The 19,369-nt window shown below is 39.5% G+C and overlaps 1 protein-coding gene across 8 annotated transcripts in view; it reads right to left on the bottom strand.

Moving 5' to 3' along the window:
* Window positions 1–3,446: 3,446 nt before the first annotated feature.
* The window catches only part of cadps2 (Ca++-dependent secretion activator 2), a 135,212-nt gene continuing 119,289 nt past the window's right edge, over window positions 3,447–19,369 (bottom strand). For 7 of the 8 annotated variants that reach the window (XM_036576158.1, XM_036576159.1, XM_036576161.1 and 4 more), the window contains 6 exons: window positions 17,822–17,896; window positions 17,377–17,460; window positions 17,261–17,293; window positions 11,923–12,030; window positions 4,415–4,519; window positions 3,447–4,325 (listed from right to left, as the gene is read on the bottom strand). In XM_036576158.1, the coding sequence (XP_036432051.1) occupies window positions 4,155–4,325; window positions 4,415–4,519; window positions 11,923–12,030; window positions 17,261–17,293; window positions 17,377–17,460; window positions 17,822–17,896 (576 nt within the window). In that variant the 3' untranslated portion in view covers window positions 3,447–4,154. The remainder of the gene's footprint in view (window positions 4,326–4,414; window positions 4,520–11,922; window positions 12,031–17,260; window positions 17,294–17,376; window positions 17,461–17,821; window positions 17,897–19,369) is intronic. The other variant, XM_036576160.1, reaches the window with a different exon arrangement.

Raw genomic sequence — 19,369 nt, 5'->3', positions numbered from 1 at the left:
GTGGTATGTGTGCAGCAAGTCAGTGCAGGGAGCAAGATGGAAGGCAGTTGTGAAGGAGAGGAATGAAGGGTAGAAGAAGAATCTGACCCATTTAGCAGTGTGTTAAATGTGGTCACATTAGTGAGTGAGAGACTGGAGCGCTCCAGGAACATCAACAATATTTGAGCAAGCAGATTCGTTAAATTATTGACAATTATCAACAGTTTACTGGCCATGACATTTTTGTGGTGGGTTGGACCCTAAAGTCTGAAATAAAGCTTTTCATTTGTGATTTTGTTGTCTAGGTTTTACTGTAGATGTAGTTGTACTGCACTTTTTAAAACTAGTTTAACTTGTGATCTGACTTGTTATTAAGTGTGCCTGACGGAGGGGCCAGTAAATAAGCAGAAGGCTCTTTTTGAGACCAGTTATTGTGGATAGGTTACTCTTCTTCTGCAGTTTAAGTTTGAAAAATAGGCCTACGCGATTTTGCAAGCCATGAAAAATAATTCTTATATCAATTAATAGATCAATGTGAAAACCAAAGTATCTCTGCCTCCTGCCAAATGCAGGTAAACATTGGCGAAAGATTTTCCTCATCCACCAGACATTGTGCAAACGCCAAAGATATCAAATGCAAAAACAGACTGCTGCATGTGGGATAACAGGGCTTAAAGGCTACCATTGTTATAATTTCAATTAGCAAACTTCATAGTAGTAACCTGCCATACACCATGAGTGACTTTTATATTGAAATATAGTCTGAGGAATCTGCACTAAGCATGTGACAGAGAAAAGAGGTGTGTTGTCTAATATAAATTAGCATATATCTTCTGTCGGAAGAAAACCTCGTATCTCCATTTTTGTCGTTTTTCAGTCTCCGACATAATGTGAAAATGCCTGTTGCCCTTTACATTGTGTGTAAATTTCATGAGGAATGGACCACAAGAAACAGCCCAAAATGACTTGGAAAAAACTCTGGTTCCATTGACTTACACTGAAAGTAAAGTACGTTTTTTCCTTCTCCTGTAAACTTACCATTTTGGAGATACAAGGTTTTGTTCTGACAACAGCCATATGCTGAATATGAGTTCTGAGTAGTAAGAAGTCAGTTTTATAAACCTGAAATTGAATTTATAACTAGTCAGAACACATATTTAATTGTCATAATTATCTTTCAATGAGTGACGTTTTCATAATGGAGATCTGTAATATTTATTGTTACTATATATGGCAAAGTATAAATTAGATATTATACTATTATAATCTATACTATAAGATTAAATAGTCAGAATTACGTTTTTACTGCTGAAAACAGTTATGAGTTGTACGGCTCGTGTCATTTTGGGCTAAACGGCTCGCCATAGACGCGTTTGCTGCGGGCTGCTCGTGCGAACTGAAACTGTGCAGCGAGAAGAAACGGACAGAAAAATGAACACAACCTCGTGGCTCACTTGATTCAGTTCTGCACTCTTGCAGCGCTTTGAGCTCATCGGCAAAACACTGCGACTTCACTCAGGCTTTAATCTGCTCGCTCTCAGAAGAGCAGACGTGTTGGGCTGAGAGCTGCAGCGAGAAATCTAAAAGATCACGAAATCCTAATTCTTCCATTTGCATCCAAATGAAGAGAGGACTGGGCAGTGGAGGCCAGCACGAGCAGAGCTCCTCTACCTAAACCTCGCTGAACTGCGCTGATAGTTCAAGATCATTTTCTCATCAAATCTTAGGCTAGGAAAGAGATAATTAGGCCTGTGGTGATTAGACAGGCTTCTTCCAGCAGAGGACAGCTGACCCCAGGCTCAGGCTTAATGGCCAGATGGAGGGTAGGCGGAGGGCCCATGTTGCTCATTTCTCCATCCTTTCCCTTCAGCACAGCTCCTCACTCCTCCGAGTGAAGGGCCTCAGCGGACTAACTTACTCATGGCAGGATGAAGTGACAAGTGGAGAAAGTCATGCAGCCCAGAGCTGAACAGCTATCGGCAGCTTTTCACAGCATATCTGTAGAACAGGGCACACTTTCATTTATCTACTCTTAAAAAGATGGTTCTTCAAGGGTTCTTTGGAAAAGACAATGATTCTATATACAACTGTGAACACTCAAAGAACCATCTGCCTGCTTAAAGCTGGTGCTGAAAGGGTTCTGCAGATTGATGGAGAATGTGTTGTATATTTTTGAAAAGGGTTCTATAAAGCACTAAAACAGGTTCTTCTGTTGTTACAAGCTTGATATAACAATGGCAGAACCCTTTCTGGTGCTATGTAGAACCCCTTTCAAAAATGTGCAAAGAACCCTTGAAGAACCATTTTTAAAAGTGTAGTGTACAGTGCAAAAGTCAGAGACCTCCATTTCATTTATTAAATTTCCAGTCAAGATGGCCATTAAGTACAAGTTACTCATTTTTCAATGCCAAGAAAAAAGCAGCAGCAAACATTTAACATAAAATTACATAGAAGCATCGACAGCTAAATAACCATCTATTCCAAATCAATTTTTAAGTTTTTATTACAACATTTATCCTTCGCCTTTATTATAGCTTCCATGCTTTTCAGGAGACTTACTTTCAGTATTTCTAGGAAATATGTTTACACACCTCCCAAATTCAGTCTTAGAAGTTGGTTCTGCTTCTCACCATCCATGTAACCCCAATTACACACACACACACACACACACACACACACACACACACACACACACACACACACACTAAGCTGCTTATCCTTCTGGGTTGCGGAGGGGTGCTGGAGTCTATCCCAGCAGTCACTGGGTGGAAGGCAGGATACACCCTGGGCAGGTCACCAGTCCATCGCAGGGCAGACAACTCCAATTACAAATTTAGAATATTCAGTCTATAAAACCTTAATCCACATCTCCAGTTTCAGTGTTTTAGTGCAAATTTTCTTCTTTTTTGTCTATTGTCTTTTCCCAGTAATGGCTTCTTGACAGCTACACATCCAACTAGGGTGTGTTTGTGTAGTTGCTTGTGTGAATGTTAGTGTCTGTTTGAAGGGGAACAGAATGTCAGCGAGATCTGGGAGCAGCTTCTTTTGGGAGGACACAGCTGTAACTTTAGTTAAAAATGCAGTAGAGTGTACAAAAGCAAAAAAAAGGAAATTAAATAAATGGGTTGTCTCCAACTTTTCATAAGGGTTGGTATAGTTTGTAACTATTTTGCCCTCTATGCTAAAGACTGAGGGTTTGATTCCCACACCCTACACTGTACCATTAACCATCCTTGGGCAAGACTCCTAACACTACCTTTGCCTACCTGTGTAAAATGATCAAATTGTAAGGCACTCTGGATAAGAGCTTCTGCCAAATGCCGTAAATGCACAGTATTATATATAGTGCTGCAAGTGCTTTATTTAACTAGTTTTTTTGTCTTTTATGTATAAATATTTCCGTGCGTACTGGTCAGGAGCATACAGAACTTTTCATCAAAAAGTTGAAATGAGGAGCCATACGCATGAACATTAAAAACACTTTTATTTCTAACACTTGAAACACCTGTGCAAACTCAGGTGCACAAAAGACAATAGAAATATAGCCTACATCTCTTGTTAAAATTCTTTGACATGGTTTCTCTTAAGTAAAACCTAGTTAGACATCAACACCGTACAGTAATATACACGATGCACACAACCCATCGTTACTTCTACAGAAGAACTGAAGTTCATAGTTAAATATCAAGTGGAATAATGTCACCACTTATATTTTCAAACAAACAGTGCACAACTAGCATATTATCCTTGTTTCAGACTTCTGGCCTGCCTAGACCAACAAAGATAAAGCCACAGTGCAAAAAGCAGGTAAGAACATTATTACATTTGATCATGACCGGTTTTGTTTGTTTTTGTGTTGTTCTTCATGTTCTTCATGTTCTTCATGCCTACATGTAGCTCCCCATCATCTGCACCTCATGCCTTCACAGTTAGAACCAGCTTTGTTGGACATTAATTCACCATATCACTGGACATAAAATGAAGTACAACAAAGATCCAGACGTTTGAGCTGTCGGCAGGTGGTCATTGAACTATACTGTACAAGCATACTGTAGTGATAGCGGTAGAGCTAAGCCTGGACACAGGGCACTGTAGCTTGGGGAGGAAACAGCCTCGTCCTGATAAAGTGTTTTATTTAAACATTTAATACAGTTAATTCGGTTGACCTTCTGCCATTAGCCATCCTCTTCATCACTGTCCCTCATGCTGATGCCCTGCAGGCCGTCTCCAGCTGACACAGCCGCTGTGGCCTCCTCTATTGTGAGCCGATTATAGATGGTGTCGTAGTTTTTGCTGTTTAATGTGCTGTCTAACACACCCTGCAGCCTGAAGTCACGATACGATTTCTGCAAAACAAAGACAAAATGCAGAAGAACGATTTTTAGAGTCAGACAAAGCGTGCACATTTAGAAGACAAAATCTGACATGCTGTCACCTTGACTATCTTGATGAGGGTTTTGAGCTGATACATATGGAGCTGCAGGTCCAGTCTGTCAGTCAGCCACACACACACTGCCTTCATGGAGGTGTTGTACCATTGCTGTGAATGTAAGAAAAAGAAACAGAAACCTTGGCCTATGAGAACATAAAGGCTCCAGAATAGATAAAATTCTCTATCCCACTCCTCCTCTGCTCCAATAAAGTGAAGTTCAGTGAGCATAAAGCAGCTGCTCATTGAATATAGTTTTCTTTGTTGGGTTACCATTCACAGTGATTTTTTTTTTTTTAAATGTAAGGCAAGTAAGAGACTGGTGAAGACTGTGTAGGAGTTTTTGTTAAGAGGTTTTCAAGAAAAGGATCAACTGCTTCCACGCTATTTTGTTTTATTTTTTTAGGTTAGACATTCATATTTACAAATGACTGTTGTGCTACATGGGATCAATAGCAGTTGCCTGAACATACAGTACTGTGCAAGTCTTAGGCAGCCAAGAAGACTGTTTAAAATTGTTTATCTTTGCAGCAAGTGCACTTTTGCCAGTAAATCACCACGGAATGTTAGAATGCATACAAATAAACACAAGTACAGTAAAACACAAAAACAATTTGTTCTGTTTTTAAACATGGTATTAATATTGTGGTTACACAAACACAGTTCGATTTGGTTCCTAACGTCTTGCTACACTCCGGCCATTATTACATGGATGTGTTAAGTTCCATGAGCAGCACACCTGATTTAATTTAATCTGGATGGCAAATAAAGCTGGGCTTCCTGGTGGAAAGCTTTCAAAATGATTAAGCTAAAACACTGACAGATATATAAAATCATGATGTTTGTTATTTATTTATTAATTTGCTATTTATGTGTTTATTTAAATGTATTCTAAAGTTAGGTTTTTCAAATAAATGCTTGCCGCACTGATAAATGGCTCTACACATAATTTTCTCATATGTTTAAAAACTTTTGCACAGTACTGTAAAAAGATATTTAAAAAGCCATAATAAAACATTAGCATTTGGAATCAAATGGTAAATGCTGACCTATTAAGTTAACATAATAAGTTGCAAATTGTATCTACAATTGATTATTCTATACTTAATATCCATCTTCTAACAAATACCATCTATGTTCACAGCAAGAGGGAACAGTGCAGCCTAGAGCCAGATGCATATCAACATGCTGCTTTATTTGTGTGAATAAAAACAATTAAGTTGTAAACAATGCAGCATGACATTTATATTAGCAAAAATGTGTGCAGTCATTATATCTAAATAAAAAAGAGCCATTTTTTCTGCCTATTTGGACATAACCAGTCTTAGTCTTGGGCACGGTCATGACAGTGGAGGATGTTTCTTCTCTGAGGCTCTTTTCAAACTACTCACCACACAGCACACCTCAGTGCCCTCACAGTGGACTGCTAAGCATTCTGACCATGATGGGCTGGTGTGATGCAGAAAGCCAGAGGTGAGAGACCCCCTGCTGCACTCTCCTCTCAATGAGAACAGAGAATTATACGACCAGGCTTCAAACCTGCAGCTTCTTTTTTACAGGTGCACCCTCAGGGGCTTAATGAAGATGTGAAACAGCCAGCACTTACACCTGCCCTGTATAACAAGGTCAGTGAATTGGACTTTCACTATGAGGAACAACATTATTACTGCAACACACACTCAACAATTAAAGCAGCTCTTGGTGTTTTAAGGGTTTAAGTGGTCCATTGAACACTCTGTATGTTGAAATGACTTTATAATGCTTGGTTAGTTGGCTGTGTGCCTCGTAGGTCATGACACCTCTAAATACTCTTACTACAACAGCACTGTATGAAAGCCTCTGACATGTGCAGGCCACGACTGCTGCAGACTGCTGAGCTGATGTACACATGATGCCTTTTGAAACAAGCTTTAGGCTAATCCATCTGTTTATGTTCACATCACTCACTTCTTCAAAACCACAATCTCAGGTATTAGGTACTCAAAACAGGCCTACACAGACACTTCCTTCACTACACATGGCTATTGTAGCTGTACAAGCCACAATTACATTATGACTGTTATTAACTCAGTGCAAGGGACTAATAAGTAGACGTTTTTGTTTGCAGTTAGACACATACATGTCACATGCCAAGGAAGACTGACAAGCATGAAACGCATTACTGTTGCAGTGGCTTGAGTGTTACAAATTTCAGTTTGATGCAAAGGAGGCTGGTGCAAATTCATAAATACATTACAGTGCCACCCAGAAAATTCTAATACACAAAACAGAAATTAATTACAAATGTAATGAATATGTACCCACATACTGTTTTATCACGTCAGCAATGAAATATCAGACCATGTTACATTCTTAAAATTCTAATTATTTTTCATTTGGTATGCAATTTTAAACACATTTTCCCATAAATGTACAGGATTATTCAAGTGAGAAATTTTTTTAGACTTTCCAAACCAGAAAATGTACAGTTTTGTTCAGTCATAGTCAAGTCATAGCACCCTTCAGTTATTTAATGTCCATTAAGTACAACTTATTCATTTTTTTAGCATTAGGAAACAATAAAAACAGAAAACATACATTTAACAGAAAATGACATAGAAACCTCAACAATTAATTGTAATAAATATAAGATCAAACTTTTCGTTAGTGTGCCCACCCCTTGCCTTTATTCCATTCCTCTACTTTTTTTCAGAAGACTTGTGTTCAGTTTTTCAAAGAAGTCTGCAAAGATATTTTATCACTCCTCCAAAGTTCAGAAGTTGGTTGCATTTTCTGCTTTGCATGATTTAACCAATCCCAAACACATTCAGTGATGTTGAGGTCTGGAATCCGGGATAGTCAGTCCATTGTTCTGACAACACCAGCAGCATCTTTGTTTGATGTGCAGGTTTTTTTCCTTTTTAGTCTGTTTTCTTTTTTCAGTAGTGGCTTCTTGACAACTACACATCCTTTCAGACTCATAGTGTTGAGTCATCTTCTCACAGTGGAAGGATGGACAGAAACATTTGTGGAGCTTGATTTTCTTCTCTCTCTTCAAGATAAAAGCTTTATGCACTGTTTATCTGACAGTGACAGTTGTTGGTCTAGTAGGTCTTACACTGTTGTTTTTTCACTTGTTTTCCATTGACTTTACCTTTCCTCAAATCTAATCTCCACAGAAAAAATCAACTGAAAACTGAATTACTCGTTCTTAACAGAATTATTATTTTGACAGGACACTAAATAGATGAAGGGTGGTCCCGGACTTTTGTATAGTACTATACCCGCATATTTGACACAACCTGTGAAGAACTCCACCTGTCTAGTCCTAGTGAGCAGGGTAGTTTTGGTTATGTCATAACATAGACAACAGCAATACATTTACTGCTTTTTATGTATAGTTAGCTTGTCCTACAGCAACTATGTTTTTTAGCACTTGATGACTAGGGCTATGCTATGGTTGGCCAATGGATCTGAATTTTTAACTTTTATTCGTCATATAAAGCAAGTACCATGAACATTATAGTGACTTTCCTGCTTGTCAAAACTATGGTGAAAAAAAAACATGAGGTTCTTCAATCATTCAAACATATTTCTTTTCGGGTTTATGACAGTCAGTGGAGTATAAATGAGTGAGAACACTCCTAGCAGTCATCTCTGAAGCCATCAGCAATACCACCTCCTACACTTAATTGAATGCAGACAAAATAGAAAGCAGAGGTTGTCCTTAATTGAGGCGCTTAGGTAGGAGACAGAAACAGACGGCCAGTGTGATGAGCCACTAATTTCTACAGGTGAAGGGTAGCGGGCTGCATTTGTGCGTAGTGCTATCAGTCAGGCACGAACACATTACGGAGAACATTTCCTTCCTGTGTGGCAGTAATCACACACTTAAGTGTTCTCTTGTCTTGATCATTAAGGAGGCAGTGAAGGGCGTGTGTGGCACCTGTGGCCAGGCTGAGGGCTATGGCCCCTCGCCATGCGCACCTCATCACACTCCTAATCACGCTGATTTACTGCTGACTGCAAGGGCATGTGCAGCCTGATTTCCACAAGCATCTTGTCTTAGATATCCATATATATCCACATCCTCAGATCTGGTGATTTATTCACTCACGCACAGTGCACCAATCCATCCATACAAAGAGTAAAGAACACAAAAACAAATAAGAACACAGGCATGTGGACTGATTCACAAGAGCTCTTTCTCTCACAGCCTGTGTGATGAGGAAGCGTCTGCGGTGACACAGCCAGACCCCCACTCTCAGCTCCCTCTCCGCGCGCATGACTGGGTGTGTGTGAGGCACATTAGGAAGCATGGGGAGTGTGTGTGAGACGCATTAAGCATTCTGCCTGCCTGTCTCCTCGCTGCCGCTCTCTCCGACCCCGCCGCAGCTCCACCAAATCAAGAGAAGAGCCCCAAACACAGCGTCTCTCCAATCTGGCCCCGCGCACAAAGTTTCCAAACACAATCTAGGCACACACTGCTGAAACTAGCTGTTGTGTTTGTGTCTATATCCTGCCTTTTTTGCTCAATTGTCAATATAAACAAGTATTTGTTTTTCTTATTGTTCTGCTGTCTTTGTTTTATGTATTACTAAGAGGCCTTAAAACTGAGGATGGAATAGTGTAGACACACATACAACAGACAAACACAGACTCACATGCCACCCCCTCAGCATAAACAGGTCAACAGGAGCGCAGGGTGAGTGGCCAGACATTGGAAATGGTCACAATGGGGGTGATGAGTGCTCTTCAAGAGGCCTCATTGCCTATCGCACCAAAAACTTTCCACACCTCCCACTCACTTAGCTCTACAATACAGAGAGGGGCCAGGAGCTGGGGGGGGTGAGAGAGAAACAGAGAGAGAGAGAGACAGAGAGAGAGAGAGAGAGAGGGAGAGAGACAGAGAGGGAGGGAGAGAGAGAGAGGGAGAGAGGGGGAACTAAAGAATCAGACAGAGACGCCAAAGGAGCTGTGGACAGACAAAGGGAAAAAGAAAATACACTGCAGAAGGACACGGTATGGTTTTGGCCTGTCAGCTTACCAAGCCACAAAGTTATGCTGAAGTAAAATATTAGGGATTTTTTTTTCATGTACATATCTGCCCATGTCTAAACAGATGCGAATACATGAACACTTATAAAATGCAGAAACTGGAATTAAGCCTACCTGTATTAGCATTATGAAGAAATATTACATGTATCTTTGTAGGATTACAAACGCAGTAAAATAAATAAAATGCAGATATTTCAGATATTTGCCGTCAAAATTTCAACATCTGTCTGATGCTGATAATTTTCCTTAAAACAATTATCTGCCAATGCCGATATGATTCTGAATCACTGTACATCCATAGAAAATATGGAAAACGCAACATCACAGCATTTTTTTCAATTGATAGTTTTCAGAATGAGGACTACTTCTGGATGGTCAGGACAAAGATGTTCTTAAAAGATTTCTTAACACACACACACACACACACACAGAATTTTGTCGTAAAGACACTCTGACAAATCGTCATCTATCCTTTTTAGATGGATTACAAATCCATCCATCCAGTGTGAGAGGGTTAAAACCAGGACAAGACCATAATTTCTTAACATAAACATTAAAATTAGTTGCAAAGACCTTTTGATAAATTGTAATCCATTCTTTTTCCACATGACGGGGCTAAAACCAGGACAAAAACATTCATTTCTTAAAGCTACATGATGAAAGATTTAGAAAGTTGGAGACTACTCTGGTGGAAATGTTTAACTGCATGCTACAAGTAAAAAAAACTTTTTTTAAAGTTGGTTGTGCTTCGGACCCTTTCACCAAGCAGATGAATTTGACTGCTGCAAAAATGTTGAAAGTGTTCAAAGAGAACTCAGTCAAAACCTGGTGAGGGACGTGTCTTCTGAGGATGTAAGTGAATTATCTACTATTGTCATCATATCTTCATCAGTTGATTATAAAATAATGTATATTTAGCATTTGAGACCTAAACATCAAGCTGGACCTTCTTTTTGACTCGGTGTGTGTGACGTTAATATGTCAAGCCACGTTGTGGTCCGAAAAACTCCTGTGAAATCTGACCTGACGTGCACATCCACTGTATTTTAGCATGTTTTTTTCCCTCCTGACTCAGTAACGCTACTTCTTTCAATTTACATAGTGCAGCTATAAACATGGAGTTTAGCTTCAAGGATCACTGGATGAATCATCCTGTGAGTGTTAAAAAGAGTCTGTTACGAGAAAGAGCAGTGACTATAGCAGGAAGCAGAAAGCAGTAGCAAAAGATGTGCAGTGTTTGTCTACAAGCATGTCCTGAGAGACTAGACCAATCAAAAGCAAAATGGAAGTGATCCCTTAAGTAAGGCTGTTTGGCCTTCACTGGCCCTGAAGGCCCACTCACCTCTCCAGCTCAGATTAGAATTCCCTAAACAACAACCTGTTTTTGAGTAGCCATTACAGAGCACTCCTACTGAGAGATCAAATTCAAATGTCCAATCATGTACATCACACATACTGAAACCCATGCTTACATGGTCAAAATAAAACAGTATGTATCTATATAGTAACTAACATAGTATATTGTTACTGCAATATCAAACCCTTCTAAAATCCATTTTGTTTATTTATTGTTGTTTTTTAAACAGCATTTCAAAATACAAGCTGGAATTTACATTACATGAGCATTTTATGATGAATGGACCAACAGAAATGGTCCAAAATTATCATGATTTTTTTAACACCATATACAAATGCCAGCTAGCTTTTACAATGCATGAATATTTCATTGTAAAAGAGAAATCTTCAAAATGACTTGGAATAAAATTTTGTCACATTATGTATGTCTAAGTTAAGAGTGTTTATTTCTTCTATAAACTTTATTTCTTCTATAAAAGATGTACGTGGACATGCCTTTCGTTAGTGGGGCCACACCCACTACTAACAAAAGCATAAAATGAAGCATACAGTCATGCAATCTCCCTAGACAAACACTGGCATTAGAATAGGTGGTATTGATGATTTCAGTGACTTTTAACTTGGTACCACCATAAGATGCAACCTTTCCAACCAGTCAGTCTAATTTCTGGCCCGACAGAGATTAGCTGATCTACTAGAGCACCAAATGCTGGCTTATGGCCCAACATCAGTGCCTGACCTCACTACTGCTCTTGTGGCTGAATGTCCCAGAATCTAGTGCAAAGTCTTTCCAGAAAAGAGGAAGCTGTTGTAGCAGAAAAAGGGGGCCCCATTTCAGATTACAGCCCATGGTTTTGAAATGAGATGTTCAACTCATCAAACAGATGCTGAGGTTGCCACATTGCCACTTTTGGCCATGTAGTGGATAAAGTATATAGTCATTTTCTGATATCATGTAATTCTACAGAACAGTACAGTTCAGTACAATTACACAGTAAAAACCTAATATAAATAGACAGTATGAGTTAATGATGCTGTTTACACAGTAAATGAAGCTGTACTTCACTTTCGCCTGCAATATTGATACTATTGTGTGTGGATGTGGCTGTGCAGGCACTTACTTCAAAGATTTTCTCTGTGTACATCTCATCGTTCAAACGATCTCTGAGAATATCCTGATTCTGCCTCACAAATGTAATGTAGGTGTCTGCCAGATCCATACCAGGTTTCTGAGAGAGAGAGAGAGAGAGAGGAAGAGAACAAGAAAGAGATGAGCGCTGAGGGATGCTAGATTGCTTCCAGACATAGAATTGCAGCAAAACAAAACAGTTACCATGACACTTCTTAAGCAGAGGTAAGAGGTAGCTCACAAAACAACACCTGTCTTTGCATGCAAGGACATAGTTTGCCAGTGCCTCTAGCTCTGCTATGTAGATTCTCATTGGTGGTCAGCAATGTTCAATCAGTTTAAGAGAATGAAGTCCATTCAAGGCCCTGGGCAGGTATTCTAACTTGTGAATGTAAAGTCACACTTAAATGCCATAGAAAATGCCTGCCTGGGCTAATGCACCTTGAAGGGAAAAAGACATCTAAATCACTCTAAAAATCTTCAAGCGGCTGAGCTTAAAACAATAACAAGCTGAAATGCCCCTGAAACACTTCACACAGCGTCAAAGCAATGCTCTCAGTTTACCTGAGTGACAAACAGAGGGAAAAAAAAACATTTCTATTCACAGAGGAGGAAGAGGCTCTAATACTACTGTAATTGCTTTGACACTTTTCACACCCATTTCTCAGAGGCTGACAGCCTCGGGGCAGAGGTAGGCTCTTTAGCACGCTACGCTCCCTTCTTATCCTCCTTCAGCACGCCGGGAGACGCAGGAACGCAAGCAAAGTGGAAATTCCCTCCCGGACAATCGAGAGAGAATGGTGGGATAACGAGATGCCAGGTATCAGAGGACACGCCTCTTCTCAGGATATTGATGGCTCAGGTGTTTGACAGCTCAAATGACATAACATACTGCACCTGAGCTTTGATTAATGTAGACATGTTGCACACGCTGACAGCAAAACTGTGCCAATAATCAGAGTTTACGTACACTGGCATTAGAGTTTACAAACAAAGATGGCCTTATATTCTTTAGAACCTGTCAAATCTAGTTCCCCTCACACGAGATCATGCAAAACATGCAAACATGCAAAAGTCAGTAAAGAAACTGCTCAAACAATAATCTAAAACATTAGCTGCCTTTTGAAAGAATACTTTGTCAGAAAATTTTAGTCTTGGAATAGACTGTTTAAAATGAACGGTAATGGGTTTGATTATTTTAGGAGCTTAATGGATTATTAAGGATGGCACAAACGTCCAAATACATTTTGGGGGTGATTGTATGTTCCATGTGTATTATACAGATGGCTAACATCCTCTAGTGAAGTAATGCATTACTCCTGTAATCACATTACAGTTACTGACTTGCTACGCATTTCATTCCTAGTTACTGTTCACTCTGAGAAAACACTATTATTTATGCATAATGCATTTAAAACATACATTTCCATACATTTGCATGTGCTACCTGCATCAACTGAGTGCGTGATGTTTATCATGAATATTCCCAGCAGTGCAAGGGCAGGAAGAGCCATAACTCAACAAACAATCTGTTGAAGAATTTAATCACGCAAATATGAAACTGATGGATAAAGACCCTCATGCTGAAGAAGAGAGCACACTAAAGTCAGATTTAATTCTCATTCAGCTCTGTAAGTTTACGTTTTATTCATGAAGATTTTATTTGGAGAAAGCTGTTTTTAAACTGGCTACAGGTTCTAGGTTTTTAAAAAAACATCAGACTTTCTTAATTTTAATCAAGCATTACTGGCTGTGTCTTGCTCAAAGATAGTGACAGACTGCTTATAATATAATATAAATGTACTTATAAATATATATATTATTAAACATCATATATGATGTTTATTGTGATTGGCTATTTCTTTCTAAATATAGTACCAATAGAACTAATTTATTTTACCTTGTACTTTCCAGCTGGTACAGATTTGTATAAGTTTTTGAGAATAACTTAGCGGTAAAGCATTAAGTAGTGAGATCACTTCTTCCAGGAAATAATAAGTAAAGTATTCCCATCATAGCTTAAGAGAAGTAACTGGAAATTTGGATTGGATTACTACCCCAACACTGATTTTATATATGTGCAATAACAATTTTCAGAGCCTAAACCTAACCTCAACCTTTTTTTTGCCCTTTCAGTTAAAAAAACTGAAACATATAGCTTTGGCATTTAGATTTTTTTGATGTAATTTTTGTCCTGAAAATGTATGAACACCCACACCCCTGGCGCACACACACACACACACACACACACACACCAAAGTGAGAATCTTTATAGAGTATGTAAAAAAATAAAAGAATAAAATAACAGAAGTGGAGTGCAGTCTCTTTATCCCTGTATAGCAGACAAGCTGCATGACAGCAACGTTCAAATGATTTTTTTTAATGAAAAATGTTTTAAAAATGTAATGCTTTAAACAGTTGAAGCAGATTATGGAAACAGAAACTGATGGTATGTTTTATTATATATGTTTTTTTTAGATCTAATATAAATTGTTTGTGGGTACCTCAAATACCAAAAACCTACAGTGGAAACCTAAAAGTTTAAAAACATTTATGCACATTTAGTATAATGTGACAGATTTTCTACACATCCCTCTTACAACAGACACAAACAGTATGAGAGAGAGATTCAGCCGGACTAAGCAGCATACAAGAGTATTTTTCAAAGGAATGCTGCCACTTTTCAGTTCTTAGAGAGAGAGATGCCCAGAAAAGAGTACCGCCTTTCTAAATGTAAACTGCTAAATGAACTCTACACAGCAGAGAAACGTAATTTCTTGCATAGTGGTCCTGATGAAAAGCAAATAATAATAATAATAAGCAGATCAATGTGCAGAAGAAGAAGAAGATGAAAATATAGTGGAAACATAGTGAGCGTGTGTATCTATGTGTTTGTGAGAGGTTAATCACTGGCATATCACTGTCTCTTCCATCACCTCAGGCATCCCCAAGCCCCATGGTAGAGCTGTACCAGGAGGCTCTTTAACCCGTTCTCTGCCTCTCTATTCCCACCCTCTGTCTTTCTGACAGGGTGAGAAAGTAATGACACAAATACATGTGAGCACACACACACACACATACACACACACACACACACACACACACACACCACCGGTCCAACAACTGTGCCGAATCACAAACAGTCTGACACAAAACGGCACAGCAGCGTTTGAGCCACGGCAGGCGGAACAATGCAAGAGGAGCCTGGAACAGGGAGTGTGTGACTGAATGAATGGAGAGGTGCGGGACGGAGGGATTAAGACCAGGTTAATGACCGGTTAAGCTGAGGGGATAAGCGCCAGGGATGGGAAACAGACGAGAAAGGGAAGGAGAGACAAATAGGCCATAATTACACACAGAGAGGTTGCTCTGGCTTACTGCCACTGCCCCATTCACTGCCCAGGTGCAGGTGTATAAATGCGTGCGAGACAGAGTCTCTGTATGTGTGTGTGTAAGAGAGAGATGAAGTGTGTGTGAGAAAGAACGAAAGAGACGAAGAAGTACGTGTGAAATGTTTTGTATGACATGCATGAGAATCTGCAAGCAAGTTTGGGGTAAATAGTTTCGAGGTGGAGTGCTAATGCCTATGTGTTAGTGTTAGCGTCAAAGCAAAGCATGTGTTCTGGAGGGTGTGAATGTGTGACTGAATGTGTTTAACGGAGCTACCCCAGAACGGCTCGTCTTGCCAAAATACCCCCGGCCCTTGAATGGCAGCCTTCACAAAAGGAGCAGGACAGCTTAACCTTTCGTGACAAGAGCGCTGAAAATGTTCAGAGCCAAAGGCCACACCACAGCCTGGCTCTCCCGCCCTCTCTCTCTCCCAGCACGGCTGTCAAACGGGCTTACAAGGTGCTGTGTTCCCTCCACACAAAAGCGCAAGGTGGAGGTTACATTCTAATTTAACGGAAAGGAAGGCTATTTGCCTGCTGCACACCTCAGAGAACTGATACCAACAGCACAAGTTCATCAGGCTGAGGGGCGTAGTGAACAGTGGGGCACAGCAGCAACATACCTTTCTTTGTTGTGTGTATGTTGAAATTATTTATCATAAGGATTATTAAGTCCAGAGAACACTGACCGAACATTCTGCAACAGTCGGCAAAATCAAAGTTTGCAGTCTTTAGAATGTGCAGAATGAGAACTGATCAAACCAAATGAACCAGAGTACATTTTTAGTCTTGGTGGGGCAAAGTGTAATGTTTGTGGTTTGCAGTCCAAAAACACAAAACAACATATAATTAAAGAAGACAGGAAAACTTCAAACTGAGTTTAAAAATATAAATGTATTTTATAACATTACATTATATTTTGTTAACAAAATACAATTTAAAAGGAAAATAAAAATGGAATGAATTAACTATAGTATAAAAATCTGTTTGTTCTCTCATTGAGTGGGGGGTGGGGTTATGGTAACTGTCTGGTAGGCCCAAACAAATGTCCACACAGGCTAGAGGGGGGCATTCCAGTGATATCTTGGTTATGAAGAAAATAATAGATTTTTTTTCTTTTCATCTACACTGCACATCATAACCCCATTTCACTTTTCGTATTTATTTTATACCATTTGAAAATGCAAGCTGCTCTTTACATTGCCTGAACATTTCAAGTGGACTACCAGAAATAGTCTAAAATTATTCAGAATAACATCTCATTACATTCACTCACATTAAAATTAAAACATGATTTTTCCTTTATTACTTTTTGGAAATACAGGTTCTTATTATGAAAGTGATGATATAGGCCTTTTCTGTAAAACACATTTGTTTTGACTACAAAGATGGTATTCCGCATCTCATTTCTTTTACATAATTTAAAGGCTTCTAGATTTCTTCGCCTGTTCGCTGTCTCCCTGCCACCCCTCTGAACAGTCTTAGCGATTCTTCTCTTGCCGCTTGTTGTGACCGCCTACTGTCAACAACTTGCCGGATCGTGAAACCGATTTGAAGCCAATTGGGTTACTAATTAGCCTTGCTTAGCCAGCTCTCAGAGGCACCCTGGCACTACAATAGCTCATTGCAAAATGCTAATTCCGCACCCATCTTTAACGTTGCCATTTGATGAATAAATAGAAGATATTTTGCATGATGGCAAGTGATACTGAAACGGCATTTATTACTTGCCTGTTGGTTTTCTTGCTGAGAGAGGGCATGCCAAAAGGCTGGGCTCAAACACTCGGCAAAGTTGGATACCACAGTTTACATGATATTACAAAACTGGCACGCACACAAATCGCTGCATGCGCTAATAAAATACTTCATACATAGTCACATAGCAGGCATTGAGGCATGCACACATCAACCACTATTAGTTCTAAACTGAGTAACACTTACTGGGACGTCCACATACTTGGCTGCTGCTTTTACCTTTAAGAGAAGGTATACACATTTTTTTTCTGAGATTAAACGTACTATTTTTGCTTTAGCCACTCAAATCAAAAGACACTTACAGTGAAAGAAAGGATTGAAGAAAAGAATGTTCCTTCATCATATCGCGACAGCTTAGACAGCACACCATCCAAAACAGCAGCAAACTGTGAGTGCAGAAAGGGGGGAATGTGTATGACCATCAAGACAATGAACAACAATTAAGCAACACAGATGATGCATAATAAAATCTTTTGCGACCCTTGAGAATGTGATAAATAAGAAGCTGACTGAGTAATAGCAACTCCAGATGAAAATGACATCTCTGATAGTGAGCCGCTAGCTTGCTCAGTGAGAGGCTTCAGGAGGAAAATGTCTAGCATTCACGAGCGTACTATATTCATTGAGTCTAAATGGAAGCGCTCTGAGGCATTCAGTAGCATGTGAAGGCCAGCAGAAGAGTTGGAAAAAGCCAAACCTCACAGTCACAAAAATGTATCTGTTTTAAGGAAAGAAATGGAAGAGTACCTTTGAAACCAGGCAGGAGATCATTTCTTTAAAGGCCTCATCGATCAGTACATCAATTTTAGAATGGTACTGTTGCTGCGGAGATGTGCAGAAAGACACAAAATGGGAAGAAGACACAAAAATAACGCAAGAGGTTATAGCACATATACAAAACTGCAAAAAGTAAATACATCACTAACTGGTGGAGCAAAGCCTTCTGAAATCTCAAGTTTTATGTACGCTAGGGAAGAATCAGCATTTTATGGGAACTAAGACCAATTTCCATTCTCAAATCCCAGCCTTAACCATAATATGAAACAGTAAAACGAATCTTGCTTCACAGCAAATGGACAACCTGTTCCAATAGAAGCATAATCACATAAACATATATTGTGGAGGAGAAAAATCTTCCCATGTAACAGGGCTGAGTTAAGCAGCTAATAGGCCCATTATGCCAGTGAATGGAATTCCTTTTCTCGTTCAGGGCAAAGGAATTTGAAGGATACTTTTTATGCAGGCTACAATTAGGGCAGCCTTGTGTTTTTCTAAAGGACCTATCCAGCTGCAGCGAGCAAAGCCTCACACAGGATTCAATTAATCTGCCATTTCATGTCTGATAAGTCTTATTCACTTATTTTTGTGTCAACGATGCTGAAAAAAGAGACAGAAAAAAGATGGGGAACAAGGGTAGAGGTAGAGAGAACAGGAGAACGAGAGAGAGAGAGAGAGAGAGAGAGAGAGAGAGAGAGAGAGAGAGAGAGGGGGACAGTGTGTGTGTGTGTGTGTGAGTGTGAAAGAGAGTCTCCATTTGGCTCCTCTGAATAGATGCCTTTGCTGCATGCAAGGCAAGCAGGAGTTCATCTCAGCCAACAATGGCCTTTCACAGCACATCTAAAGAACACCCAAATTAAAAATTTCAATCAACAAAGAGCGCAGATCGGTGACAAATTGAGGGTGCTGAGAGGTCACCGCTGGCAGCCCTAATTTTCTTTTCACCATTTTTCACTACATGAAATGGCCTTTTTTTCCATAAACGGAATTATGGGCGAATCTTAAGGACTTTTTACCTCAATTAACACTTCCATGTTTGCTTTTTATATAAGAGAGGGGGCCAAATTGCGAGGGCTCTTTTTGCATTAGAGGAGATTAAATTGTGAGGTCTTCGCTGTGTGCATGAAAACCAAAAGAACAATAATTTCTTTTGAAAACATTTATCTGGGAGCGATCCAGTAAGAGGCACTTCAGGGAGAAAGCAGTTTCTAAAGAGTAACCTTGTGTTCTGAAATGCAGCAACCCTCTGTTACATGCAAACTTCAATGGAAGCACAAACAGGCCAACATTTGCCATAGTAAAATTATCTTTTACATATTACAGACAGAAGTGTACATGAGCCACTGCAAAATTCTGATCTTTTGTTCACAGATTCAGTCGAGTGTTGAGTATGTTTTAGGGTGTCTGAACTACAAAAGGAAATGGCTTAAAAAGAAGCAATTGTACTAGGTTATAGGACAAGCTTCACATGGCACAGTAGACATCTCTGCTCTTCAGTGAAAAGTTTACAGCTCATTT

The sequence above is a fragment of the Colossoma macropomum genome, unplaced genomic scaffold, assembly GCF_904425465.1.
Source record: "Colossoma macropomum unplaced genomic scaffold, Colossoma_macropomum, whole genome shotgun sequence".
Taxonomy (NCBI): Eukaryota; Metazoa; Chordata; class Actinopteri; order Characiformes; family Serrasalmidae; genus Colossoma; species Colossoma macropomum.
The sequence above is the reverse complement of the archived record's forward strand: the minus strand, read 5'-3'. Positions and strand labels throughout refer to the sequence as shown.